The sequence below is a fragment of the Ylistrum balloti genome, unplaced genomic scaffold, assembly GCF_031769215.1.
Source record: "Ylistrum balloti isolate Yb309-2 unplaced genomic scaffold, AGI_CSIRO_Ybal_v1 Utg369730, whole genome shotgun sequence".
NCBI classification, from domain to species: domain Eukaryota; kingdom Metazoa; phylum Mollusca; class Bivalvia; order Pectinida; family Pectinidae; genus Ylistrum; species Ylistrum balloti.
The window spans coordinates 33130-46793 of record NW_026781945.1 but is presented as its reverse complement, the minus strand read 5'-3'; the positions used below and the strand labels follow the sequence as shown (position 1 = coordinate 46793).

Genomic DNA, 13664 nt, shown 5'->3' with positions numbered 1-13664 from the left:
CAGTCTAAAGGGGGAAAATTTTCAAATTCTTTAAGTTCTCTTTCCACTATAGGAATGACTGGAGTCCATATAGGGAACTTATTTCATATAAATGTTTTATATTTCATTTTTCTCTGCCTTTTTTTTATAGATGGAACGTCTTGATGAGGAAGAAAAAAGACAGTTCTCTTCTGCAACTGAAAATGTGATTGGTGAAATGCAGCCTGATGTTATTCATCCTTTTGTACACATTGGAAGTACAGCCGTGGTTGATCTGTCTACAGAAGATCAACTGTCACCTGATTCTACGCGACCTTTAGAAACTGATAGAAACCAAGCAGAGGTTCAACTCTCAGACAGTTTAAACGATCAAAATATTGGCGATGAAAAAATAAATACAGAAAGTGATCTTAAAAATCCTGGTGATGAATGTGTTGATATCTGTGCATCTGGAGTTTCAGAAACGTGCTCTACTCAAATATATTCTACAGTGGAAGCTCCTTGTCCTGTTTCCATGCCGGAAGTTGACAAAAGGGAATCTCCTGAATCCTTTGAGGTAGTATATGAAAGGGTCAGTGACTCCACAAACATGAATGAAGACAATATGACAAAAGACAATAGAGCAGGTGGTGACATTTCAATGGTGAAAAATGAGGAAAAGAAAAACTGTATTTCAAAAATAACAGAAAATGCCAAAGAATCTTGTATGCCCAAATCTGATGGCAATGCATAGATAATAGGAATAAGATACCTAGGTAAGGTGTAGAGACTCCTGTCTACAGACAGAACGAGACAATAGGCAAATACTTTCTTGATACAGACATGACAAGATGCGGCTAAATGAATAGTTACATGCAGTAAACAGAGCCAGATTATTTGAAGTGCTGTTAAAGTTTAACAGGTTGTTGACTCAGATTTTCTAAATGTATTTTGTTTTACCGTATGAAATTTTTAGTGTTTTCATTTTTTAAAAATTTTTTTTGTGCCTCCAGATTGGGATGTAAAATTCTTGACACACAATTCTTAACTGCAATGATTAAAAAAAATATTTGAGACTGAAAAGTTGATTTAATCATCTATAAATGTGACAATATTAACAAAAAAACCCATAAAATTGAACACAACAGATGGCAGTCAATGTGTGCCAGGTATTTATCACACTTCTATGCAAGGTTGTTCACCAAATTTCATTCAGTGAATTGTGTTTGAATTCAGTAGAATCAAACAGTTGTAAATATTGTGAATGATTAATTTTACTAGCGGTAAATGGCAGTGGTGGGTGATGATCAGATTTAATCAATTATCCAATTATTGTTTCACCTCATTTTTTGCGATGATCAATTGTTATTTTTTAAAATCGATCATCGGTACTTCAATATTTTCTTGTATTTTAGTGAAAACATTCTTCATATTACAAAAAAAGGTGGCAATTGCCAATAATACACAAATTCCAGGTAATTAAGATATTTTGTAATAAAGTTATAGTATCAATAAAAAAAAAAGAAAATTATACTGCGATGGAAAATGCTTTCACTTTCTATAGATATTGAACACACAGCCAATTATGTAATCAATTAACTACATAGAAAAAACTATTCAATTTTAACCGGTAATCAATTATAGATTTTAACCTATTACCCATTACTAGTATGTAGTTGGAATACCATCAACAGTTATATTGATCAAATGCCATCAAAGCTTACCATTGGGAGTTGACCAGGAATCCGTACCAGTGATAAATGATATAGAAGATGTATCAATAATTTTGCTTGACTATTGATATGATGTCAACAGTGGTCAGTTGTGGTGTTACCACCTTTTATATAATGTAATATGGGAACCTTGTAAAAGTCTTGACAATAAAACAATTATGCATTTTATTATTTCAGTAGAGAATTTATCAGGAAGAATGTATAAGAAGGAAAATTTGTAATACTATTATGTGTTGTTGTACCCAATACAGTGTCCTATTAACTGTAGTTGGTTACACTTTTATTGTCATAATGTTAAAATTCCATCGTTTACATGAAGTATGAGAATAGGTTAAAAGAAAGCAATGATCATTCATTCTAAGCCATAGATTATGTCAGGTTATTTATTTAACCTTTGACGATTCATCTAACCTAATAACATACTGTATTTATTTCACAATAACCCCAGGAAGCCACCACATCGCTGTTTACTCAAAGTAAAGAGTGAACTAATTACCTGACAATGAAAAAGTATTTACATAGTTATTATTTTTAAACATTTTCAACTTCTTAAAAATCAAATAACATTTAATAAAAAAAAACACTATGTAGTCTGTACTACTAATTTCTGAGATGTGTAGGGTAACAAAGAATGTACAAGTGATATATTTTGCCAGAAAGTCCCGAGTCCCAGTCATGATATTTTGGTATTAGATGTTGGGTTCTGATTTGTTAGTTTACTCAGTCAAAAGGATCGATCTGCTTTTGCCATGTCACAGCATCTGATGACCACCCAACAGCAAATTTTTTTGAAAATCACTACAAGTGATAAATGACGAAGCTGATTTTGATTAAATTTTGTCTAGGGCATCCTTTTAAGAAGGGGGATTGAATTGTTTAAACGATGGGTCTGAACCTGCTGGAAGAAGAGAGGTTGGCCCAAGAGGGGGGAAATTTTTTTAAATCCTCCTCTGTAGGAATTAGATTGTTTTTCTCAGTATTTGGAATCCATTGGTGAAGGTAAATCAATTGCATGTAAATGGTAGGTCTTGGCTCATGTCTTGGGGTCTGACAGATAAGACCTAGTAGAGGAAATGAAAATCCTTCTTCTGTTTGGATCAAGATATTTTGACCAAATTTATTTTTTTAAGCATCCTTGCATAAAGGGGACTAATTTTTCAAATACTATGACTGGGATGAAGATGATATAATTTTACATTTTTAGCTTAACTCTGAAGTTTCATATGCTGTTATATATATCTTTACTAACCACTGATAGATATTTAACAACATGTGGCCAGAACCCTGACATTCATCGGTGAGGAAATGCCTAATGATAGGATGAGTCACAGAGATGGAAAACCTGTATCCAACCAGATACTACCAGTATATTCTTAATCATGTAGATTTGTACTGGTAGTAAATATATTAAAGATCAAATTGGTTTATCTATCTAGAACATTGTATTTACCAATAATTTTTTATTGATTCACCACTGACCAAAAGTGTTTAGCCACCTATCATAAGAGTCATGTAATCATGGAGGCCTTTGTTTACTTGTAGAGACTGGAGTTAGGTGGTGGACCTGTACATATAGTTGGAATAATTCTGACATTATATTGACTTTTTAGATCTCTCTGGCATTAATGAATAGACTTGAGCCTTATATATTAAAAAGGTTGATATAACATCAGAATAATTCTGACCACTGTACTTGAAATTTCATTGACTAATACATAACTTAGGGAGGAGTCAGAGCAGTTAAAGGCAACATGATTTGATGACAGATGTTGTTATTAATGTACAGAAATTGGTATGGCACCACTTTGGTTGAGTATGACATTTAAAATATTTTTTTATTTTAGCTGCAGTTTGATGAAGAGAAAAGTAATTAAAACCTGTCATTAATTTTTTTGAAAATCTTTATTAAATGAAACATTAGAATTCTAGACCAAAAGCTTAGTTGATTTAAATGATATTCTGTATTCTGTGTAATGTAATTTTGCAGTGTATGTAAATATTTGACAAGATTTGTGTAAGACCATACTAGTAGACTTGCTCACAATTGTGACTACCTAACTTTCTACTTAGATTGATCATAGAAAATTGTTTCATCTGGAGATGCTTCACTTTTTGTTTGAAATAAAAGTGTTGTTTTAAATATGTGGATGTCTTGCTGAAAGTAGAAACAAAATGTTGTTTAACATTTGAACACATTTCTAAGGCTACAGAATTAACACAGATCCAAGGCCAAAGCATTAACACAGTTCTGAGGCCACAGAATTAACAGTTCTGAGGCCACAGAATTAACACAGTCCTGAGGCTACATAATTAACAGTTCTAAGGCCACAGAATTAACACAGTCCTGAGGCTACATAATTAACACAACGTTCTGAAGCCCACAGAATCAACACAGTTCTGAAGATTATATAATCAACACAGTTCTGAAGGCCACAGAAATAACACCGTTCTGGAGGCCACAGATTTACCACAGCTCTGAAGGCCACAGAATTACCACAGTTCTGAAGGCCACAGAATTAACACACTTCAGAAGGCCACAGAATTAATACAGTCCTGAGGCTACAGAATTACCACAGTTCTGAAGGCCACAGAATTTTAGCAGCTCTGAAGGCCACAGAATTACCACAGTTATAAAGGCCACAGAATTACCACAGTTCTGAAGGCCACAGAATTACCACAGTTCTGAAGGCCACAGAATTTTAGCAGCTCTGAAGGCCACAGAATTACCACAGTTCTGAAGGCCACATAATTTTAGCAGCTCTGAAGGCCACAGAATTACCACAGTTATAAAGGCCACAGAATTAACACAACTCTGAAGGCCACAGAACTATACTGATTACACTCTCCGGGGACACAGGGACCATTGTACGACATAAACGTTCTTCAGTATTGCTAGGCTGTTGTGAGCTTTACATCACAGACATTGTAATATTGCAGATATTATGTTATTTCCATATTCAATTACTAATATTGATAATAGCAGATATGTCACACACAACTTTTGAACATTCATAGCCATTTGAATTCAGTTGAGTTGCCATTGTATTTAAGATGAAGCAGGCTTTTAGGCATTATGCTATATGGATGCAACAGGTTTGAATTGATACATGTAAAATGCTGAAAAAATTGGTGTTCAATGTTGAAATCTGCCTGAAATACTGCATAAAACAAAGCTTAAACATCTGGTGTTTACTTGTTTTCATTTTATTCCGGTCATTCTAGTTTTCTACCAAAAATGTGATACATTTTGCAAGATGCTTGATTTGCGTTAGAAATAACATATATGTATTGTAAACCCAAGATGTCTCGAGTAGAACTGAAATAGTTCTTTGTGCTGTTGTGATGGCATAGGTTCTTGATAAAATTATGCCATATTTACATAGAATGTAGTCATTTCATTTGAAGCAGGCTGTTATAATAGTTATCTAGCATTAGTTGTGAGATATATGTTGTTAATTGTTGAAATGATGTTTCTTAGTTCAGTTTGTAACGCCAGAGTGACATTGATGTGTTTGATAAGTGCTATAAATTATACCTAATGTATGCATGCTGTTATTGTTTGCCAATGTCAACTTCTACTTCATTATTAAATTATCCATGCATCAGATCTTGTTTTCAGATTTATTTGAGATTATGTGACAATCTTTCTGTATTCTGATATAGAAATCGTTTCAGGTGCTGTGGTTTTCTGTCACTGGTAAGATATTTTGGAGTATCAGTCATGTATCAAATGAAAGTGGTAGAATGTTGATATTTTATAAGAGTGCTTTTGGAGTCAAACATGTTGTACAGTAGAAATGAAAAAGAGTGTACTTTCCTTCAAAATGGTACGGCTAATTGATAGGTTATTAGCCTTTTATTGAAGAAGTCAAGCAAAGATGTCCTTTATCAGCTCAACTATTCTCTGACTGTTTAAGGCTGTGTACCCGAAGGCAGTAACCATTTGGTCTGTATATGTTAAAGAGGTAGAACTCTGAAGTAAACAAGGCAAGTGACTTTTGAAAAACTGGACAAAATCGCAGAAAGATTATTGATTCAATAGTTACTTAAGAAAGGTTAAGCACCTCTATATAAATACTGATATGGTAGCAACACTAGGGAATGATGCTACTTCATATGCTACAGTGCAAATGTGGGTAGCAGAATTTAAGCGTGGCAAGCAGAACTTTCAGGATTAACATCTGAAGGCCTGTCACTGTTCCAACCCCAGATATGGTCAGTTAAGTCCATGATATTGTTATGACTGACAGGTTAGTTACAGAGGGATATGTAACCAGCACATTAGGGAGTACACAGGAAGGAGTACATTTCATTCACACAGAAGATCCTGCAATGAGAAAGCTATCAGCCTATTGGGTCCAAGACTCCAGACAGTTGATCAGATGCATACCAAGCAGACTTTGTCACATGCTAATATTAACCTTTTAGAGGCAGATCCTGAATAGGTTGGACTAAGAATGAAACGTGGGTCCATCATTTCAGCCCAGAGAACAAACAATGGAAGCACCCTGGTTCACACCATGTCAAACAAGGCCAAGGCTGTTCCATCAGCTGGAAAGGTTATGGTCTCAGTTTTCTGGGATGTGGATGATATTCTGATGGTTGATTATCTGCAAAAGGAACAAACAATCAATGGCACATATTATGCATCAATTCTTTGGCAGTTAAGAGAAAATATCAAACTCTGGCCTGGAGTAAAACTCCTTAAATGTGTGCTGTTCCACCAGGACAATGTCCCTGTTCACAAGTCTGTCATTGCCATGGCTGCCATTTACGATTGTGGTTTGAGCATCCGCCTGATTTGCCTGATCTTGCTTCATCAAGCTTTCATCTCCTTTCAAAATAAAAAAGGTGATTTCAGATGATGATGTCATACATGCAGTGGAGGACTTTCTGAATAGTCAAGAAATGATTTCTCTAGAAGTGGCATTGCATCCCTTAAACATCACTGGCTAAAGTTGAAGTTTCTGTTTAAGACACAGAATGGTAATATTTTATGGGAATTTTCTTTTGGGGACTAACATCATGCCATACAGTCATAAGGGAAGAGTATTTTTTTTCTCAAATTTTACCAAGTTTTGGACATAACATTTCTTGTTGGAACATTTTGTTTTCAAAGTTTTAACAGCATCACTCATGAAAAGAGATAGAATGATAATTTGATCAGAAGTATCATTGGGGTAAAGGGAACCAATTCTGTAATACAATTGGGTCTGGGGCCAGAGGGCAGGAAAAATGAGCAAAGTTCAATTAGGGACAAGCTGTGAACTTTTTTCTTCTATTGGGATAATTAATTATAATTGAATTCGGTCATGAGGATCCTCGGAAAAAGAGGAACAAGTTTTGTAGAATATGTTGGTGCAGGCCTGTTTGACCTGAAGTACAGCATCGAATCAGGGGAAATTAACAATTGCTTTGAAATCTTCCCTTTGTAGTGATTAAGGGATTTTGACCAAAATTGTTCTGATATCATCCGATTGAGGGAAATCAATTTTGTACAGACCTTGGATTTGACACCTTTGTCCCCACTGTGGGCAAAGGGGTGCTAAAATACATCAATCTCTCAAACACCCTGAATCAATTTAAATGAAATTAAAAAAAAACCCTAACATGGCCAAAAGTAAACCAAAAGTGTAAATCATATGGTCCCCAGCTGTCAGGGAACAAATGTGGGCAAAATGACTGAAATTGTAGAATATACTTCATGGAAGTAAGAATCTTCAGCTGATTTACCAAAACAAAGAATGCGTTGGCCTTATAGTCTCGCATTTTTTGCTTGTGGAGGTTGTTTACTTTCTATAGAAGATTACATGTGTAATCTTCATCATTAATATGTGATAGAAATTAAATGGTGTGCACATATTGACAGGAGCTGACTGATGAGATCAGATCGACTAAAAATTTCAAAAATCGTTTTCTCAAGACCCAGATAAAAAGAATGAAAAATTAATGAAAAGCCTCCGAGCGCCTTCCCGCTATTGTGAATTTCATGACTCAACGTTATCACATCTCCTGGGAAGGAGTAAGTTAACTATAGTTTATATAGGAACTTGACTCTCTTGGTATGTTTGTTTAATGTTGATCAGATATAATGCAAACTTCATCAGACTTGCATGGGTATGACCACGGACTTAAATATATCTAATATACAAGTCCGTGGTATGACATGTATTAACAGCAAAATGACAGTTTTTATGGAACTTTTGTGTCGTCATGAACTCTGTTGTGACCTGTGAATTTGATTAAATCATTTTAAACAAAGAAACGTATTTACTTTCAAAGAAATTTCAGGTGTTGCATTATCTAATCCAAAAAGTCAAGGAATTATTATTAAATACACCAGTTCTCTCAAAATCGCTGTTAACGATTTACCTCCCTTGACGTATTGCACCTACATTTTTGTTTGCCTATTGATGTACGATAAATGATAGCAGCGAGTGACCATTGTATAACATCATTATTGTGCGCATAAAAAGAAACGGTGTATCGTGAAAACGGCTGTTCCACTTCCCAGATAATGCTGTCGGCTTTGAATATAATCTATAAATATATGTTCCTCTGATGGCTGATTTGCTTTTATACAGACTGATTTTTTTCGTAGATATTTTCGAAACAGGCCACCAAGGCCTGTATGTCAATGTTATTTTAAGATATAGTTACGACGGTGACAATGAGCTTACAAATACTGAAAATACTATGAATTTTTTATGTGTCCAAAACTTCAGTGAGATTTGAGTGACCTATTTCCTCTTTGCCCAATGCCCATAGCTAACCACACTCTTTATTCTCATTCTTTCACCGCTTCTCTTCTCTGTCTAATCTTTGTGCTGTAGAATCCGTCCAATCCGTATCCAGGAACAGCCATTGCCATTCGTCTGAATTTTCCAGATCTCAGTGTTTTCAGCAGCCCCGTTTCAAACCATAATACTTGTACACTCTATAAGATTTAAAAGTTTCCAAAAAGGTTAGACTTCCCGTGTATCATACTAGCATGCGTCAGTTGGCTCAGACAAAAAGATATTACGTCTGACTACCAATTATACCATGTCCTCAACACTTTTTATGTCATTTGAACCGAATGATCAGGATGGCCGGGGGCTATCGTGTTTCGACGTCGTCGTTTTCATATTCCACCCTTGGAATTGCGCTGAAACTTGTCAAAAATGACCCTGAGATTATCCTGACCAAATGATGTTATTTATCAAGTCGGCCTGAAATCCAATATGGCCGCCATTTTGAAAAATACATTTTAAAGTTCCACTAATGCTTTTGAGATGAAATTTTGTAGATTTTATGAAACTGAAATTTGGAGTGTATTTACTTTTATTGCTTAACTGCTAAACTGTTTTAATTATTTCATAACTATTTCTACTACTACCTTCTACTACCACTACTATTACTACAATGAAACAAGCATACATTTTTTACGTGACTGAAACATATGGCCGGCTCCAAATGTAGTTTTAGCCCATTGTATTCTTGTTTCCTTGTAAATATTTTACTTGTTGTTGTTTTATTTGCATTCTGAAGCCTTGTAACAATTTAAGATATCATGAAATCAAAAAATCCAAAAACCGAGCCACAGTGATAGAATGTTGTCAGAAACTCTAAATACCAACAACTAAGAATCCAACTCAGACTGCCCTAAAGATGAATACTCATAGCTAACATGATCTGAGAACTTTGAAGATTTCATACCGGTGGTCTCCATGATTAAAACTTAAACGAATAATGAGATGGCAAATACAGGCCACAGAATGCTAAGTCGGGGCTCGTCGAAAAGGGTCAAACCTGATTCTTCTTTTTTACCACCGAAGAAGGAAGATCTTCAGTCTACTCCCTTCCATGGTATGGATTAAAAAGAGACATTTTGGAAAAGAACAGGGATGGTAATTTGTTTCACAAATACATATCACCACTACTTCTGCTATATACAGTGTGACACTATTCGTAGTTAGGTATTTGTTGGTTTTCCCATTCCGCATTCTTTCGTTCCATTTTTCCTCCGTTCAAGAGATACACTTAAGATAAAAGATAATTGCTGTAAAATAGATTCCTTTATCAAATATTCTATTATAGAGTGTGTTAGTCTGTGCTATAGATGCTTTGGAATTTGATGAATAAAAGTTATAAAAATCAATACTTTCGAGACGTATTCTGTTTTGTCAAAATGAGTTGAAATAGGTAATTCTGGTTCTACAAATCTATTGCCATTTTCCTTCATATAATTTGCATATTTAATTCGTAACACTATCAATTCTTGGTTACATTTTTACTGTTTATTCAAGAAGACGAGTTAATGGTGTGTGGATTTGAAAGAACTTTTGACTTATCGTCAATCTCTTCTAAAAAAACTTTTCTCTTTAAGAACATTTTATCTTATTACTGTACACCACCATACCCTATTTTAAGCTTAAAGATTGCCTTCGTTCTCATCTTATGAAAGCTTCCAAGAAAGGTATATGGCAGTAGAAAGATACTGAGGACAAAGTCATAAAATGATCGAGTTTCTGGCTGATAACATCTGCGTCGACTTTGATTGTAAGATCTTCCAACAGACTTTTGACATACCTATGGAAACTAACTGTTTCCCTCTGGTGACTGACCTGCTTTAAGCTCACCTGGTCAGAAGAACCGATGAGTTTATACCATGACGCGGCGTCAATGGGGACATTACCCAAATTAGGTCAAAGCATCATTGCGTGAATGGAAATCAATCTTCAATAAGCGTAAGGTTTTGGCCCCTCAAATGGGGGAGGTAGAGCTACTGACTATAAATCGAACTCTTCTGGTAGGAATCATTGGAAGATATCCAAATTGGTATGAAATAATATGTGGTAAAGGGAAATCAATTATGTATAAACGGTCTCTGGGGCAGGAGGAGTGGGGCCCGATAGGGGAGAAAGAGCATAATAATTATTATCTAAAATCCTATTCCTCCTGTAGGAATCATTGGATTGTGCTCAAATTTGGTCGGAAGTAACCAATGGTGAAGATAATTCGATTATGTAGAAATAGTGGAACTCCGCCACCTGGGACAGGAGGGCAGGACCCAATAAGGGGATGAGCAATTTTAAAAAATCTTTCTTCTTTAAAAATATCAGGATTTTGTTCTGATTTGTTCTGAAGCGTCATTTGCTAAAGTGGAATCAAGTATTTGTAAAAAGTTGTTCTCGGCCCCCTGTGACAGAAGGGACTTGGCCCAACTGAGAGCATTTTTCATCTTCTTCCTTTTTGAAAACCATTTTTCATCAGTACAAATGCTTGAATGCTCCTTTTTTGTTTGCAAAATATTTGGCTGAATGAAAATCAGCTGTATAACATTGGGTATCGGCCCCCTGGAGAAAAGCGTGGGAAATAGAGAAAATTCTTTCAAATCTTTGCCTTGATTCTGTCCAGATTTGGTCTGAAGTATACCTAGTTGAGAGGAACCTAATTTTGTATCAACCAGGAGTCTGACATCAAAGATTTTGGACCCAATAGGGGAAATATAAGTTCTTTAAAAATTCTTCTTCTGAACAAAGGGTATTGTCCATGTTTGGTCTGAGGTAATTTACATGGGTGGTGAATCTGATTTCTGTTTGACCGCTTCGACTTGCGCCATAGGGTTCTATGAAATAGTTATTTCTTTACTTTCAGATTGTGATTACATTTACATTCAAAATCCTTTACACAAACTGCGAAACTGACATGCCTTACTTTCCTCTAATAGATTGTCTTACTATGACGTCATCAACAGGTCATACTGATTCAACCTTTCAGATATTGCCGGGTGTATTAGAAATACATAGCTGGACAATCTCCAAGCTTATGTCTATCACATTATCTTTCGTTGATGGATCTGGACTTTTTTCTAACTCTGGTTTGCCATAGGCTTACAAATGTTGCTAGTCTTTGGTGGTTCTGTTTTATTCAAACGGAATATTATATTAATGGATTAATGTGTACATTTAATTATTTCTTAAGCCTTGTTGCAGCCTTTACATAATCAATTCATACATCATCACATAGGAATGATGTTTACTTCAGAATAATCTCATTTTCTTTTATTTTCTGCATAGAGTAGAAATACTAATGATAACATGAGTGAGCCAGCAGTACAAGGATTCCCGTTTTTGGGTATTATAACCGAGCTTTCTATGGGGATCAATTTCCACTATTTAACAATAAATGAATAACGTAAAGGCTCGATACGCGCGAAAACATCACGTGTGAAAATTAACGGTTCATGTAACGTGAAAGAGATAGTTAGCTTACTCGTAATAATGGAATAATTTTCATTTTTCTTATGGTACTAATCGGCTGTCGTAGTTATCTATATCAGCCTTTTATCTCGATGTTTTCCTACAATGAAACCAAAATGGACAACTTTCCACCGAGTTGTACGATAAGCTTAGTTATTTCAATGTTCCTGTAGTGAATATTCCATTTCTGGATAGCAACATTCGATATGCAAGGGCAAATTCCCGTTACCACAATATTCATGTAAGAAGACTTCAAATGACGGACAAAATAAAGAACAAGGTTTCAAATATTGCAGATTGATGAAAATTATGTAGAAAGGTGATCTACGTGAGAGTTTTTTTTTTTTTGCGATAAGAAGCTTGACGGTTTAAATACTCCTTGGTACCTTTTGATTTAGCGGTGGTATACATTTTTGTCATTTGAGAACGTGGTATTACTTACTTGACCAAGGTTTACATGGCGAGTGTCGTCGAGTTCAGATTGTGGTCATAATGACTTGATGGTATTATATTATTGTTTTTAGATGATCATAAATAGCATCAGCCACATGTTCACTTTCATAAATAAATAAAATCTATGTATGCTGTTTTACCCCAAACCCCTAGTGAAGCAAGTGCTTACGGCGGCAGTGATGTTTGCTTGCTAGTTATTCCATTGCCCCGTCACTAGTAAAGGTATTATCTACAAAACAAAGAGATGAGGATGCCTGAAATACGAGTGTTTATTCCGAAACATGAATTGTTCCATTAGACTAAGTGATATCGAACGGAATCCGGTAATCGGAAATCAAGATATTCTGCATATCTTAACGGAAACATGTGGAGTTTGTCGGTATATACTCATCCTTAGTTTCCGGTTACTGATGAAACAGGAAAGCTTGTATATACCAGGAATAGAACAGAAAGTTCAGCAACACATGGGAGTTCAAATATTTTATATTTTTTCCTTTTCATTATTTTATTTTTTGTTTTTGTTTCGAATGACTGAAGCCCATTGGTGGGCAAAAAATAACAAAATGAACAAAGTAAAAAAAAAGACAAAAAACACAAAAAATGATTCTTCGATTGAATTATTCTGGAAGAAGTCCATAGGATCAACACATTACAACGATTAGCATAACTTTACAATTCAACTGAACAGCACTATAAACATATGGATGGTATTTTTGTAGAAAGGTAACGGTATTACTTGAACAACTGGTTTCACATGTTACTACCCTTTTAAATGAATTATACTTAATATCTTAACATATAACTTTTCTTTAGATGTTATGTAACCATCGGCTCATGTTATACTTTAGCGCATAATTTATTAGTTCACAGTCGTTTTTCGGAAGACGCGACAAAATAGACACTATAAATCATGTGATATTCTCGCCGAGTCATATTAACCAATTCAAGCTCATTAATATTCCCGATCATGTTTAGGGTTCTGTTTCTCTATGCACAGGTAAATTTTCAATATCTTATTTCCTTAAAAACAATCTTCACTCTTAATCTTTGGTTCATTAAACCACTCCGCTCATAACCTTGCTCCTGTCACGACATTTATCTCATAAAAGTACTGACGTATCAAATTCCTCATCTCGTCACGCTTAACTCATTGCTTTAGCCATAACATCGGACACCTTACTTATAAAAGTCACATTGTCTCACTTGTAATATCTGACTTATCAAATAGCTTCATTCATGATTGAGTCATAACATTGTTTATTTCAATCACAAGTAT

The 13664-nt window shown here is 35.0% G+C and overlaps 1 protein-coding gene across 1 annotated transcript in view; it reads left to right on the top strand.

The window, feature by feature from the left end:
• LOC132565656 (deubiquitinating protein VCPIP1-like) overlaps positions 1-5298 on the top strand; it is a 31428-nt gene extending 26130 nt beyond the window's left edge. Inside the window, exon 18 of the mRNA XM_060230352.1 lies at positions 131-5298. Within this exon, the coding sequence (XP_060086335.1) occupies positions 131-712 (582 nt within the window). The 3' untranslated portion in view covers positions 713-5298. The remainder of the gene's footprint in view (positions 1-130) is intronic.
• The last annotated feature ends 8366 nt before the right edge of the window (positions 5299-13664 follow it).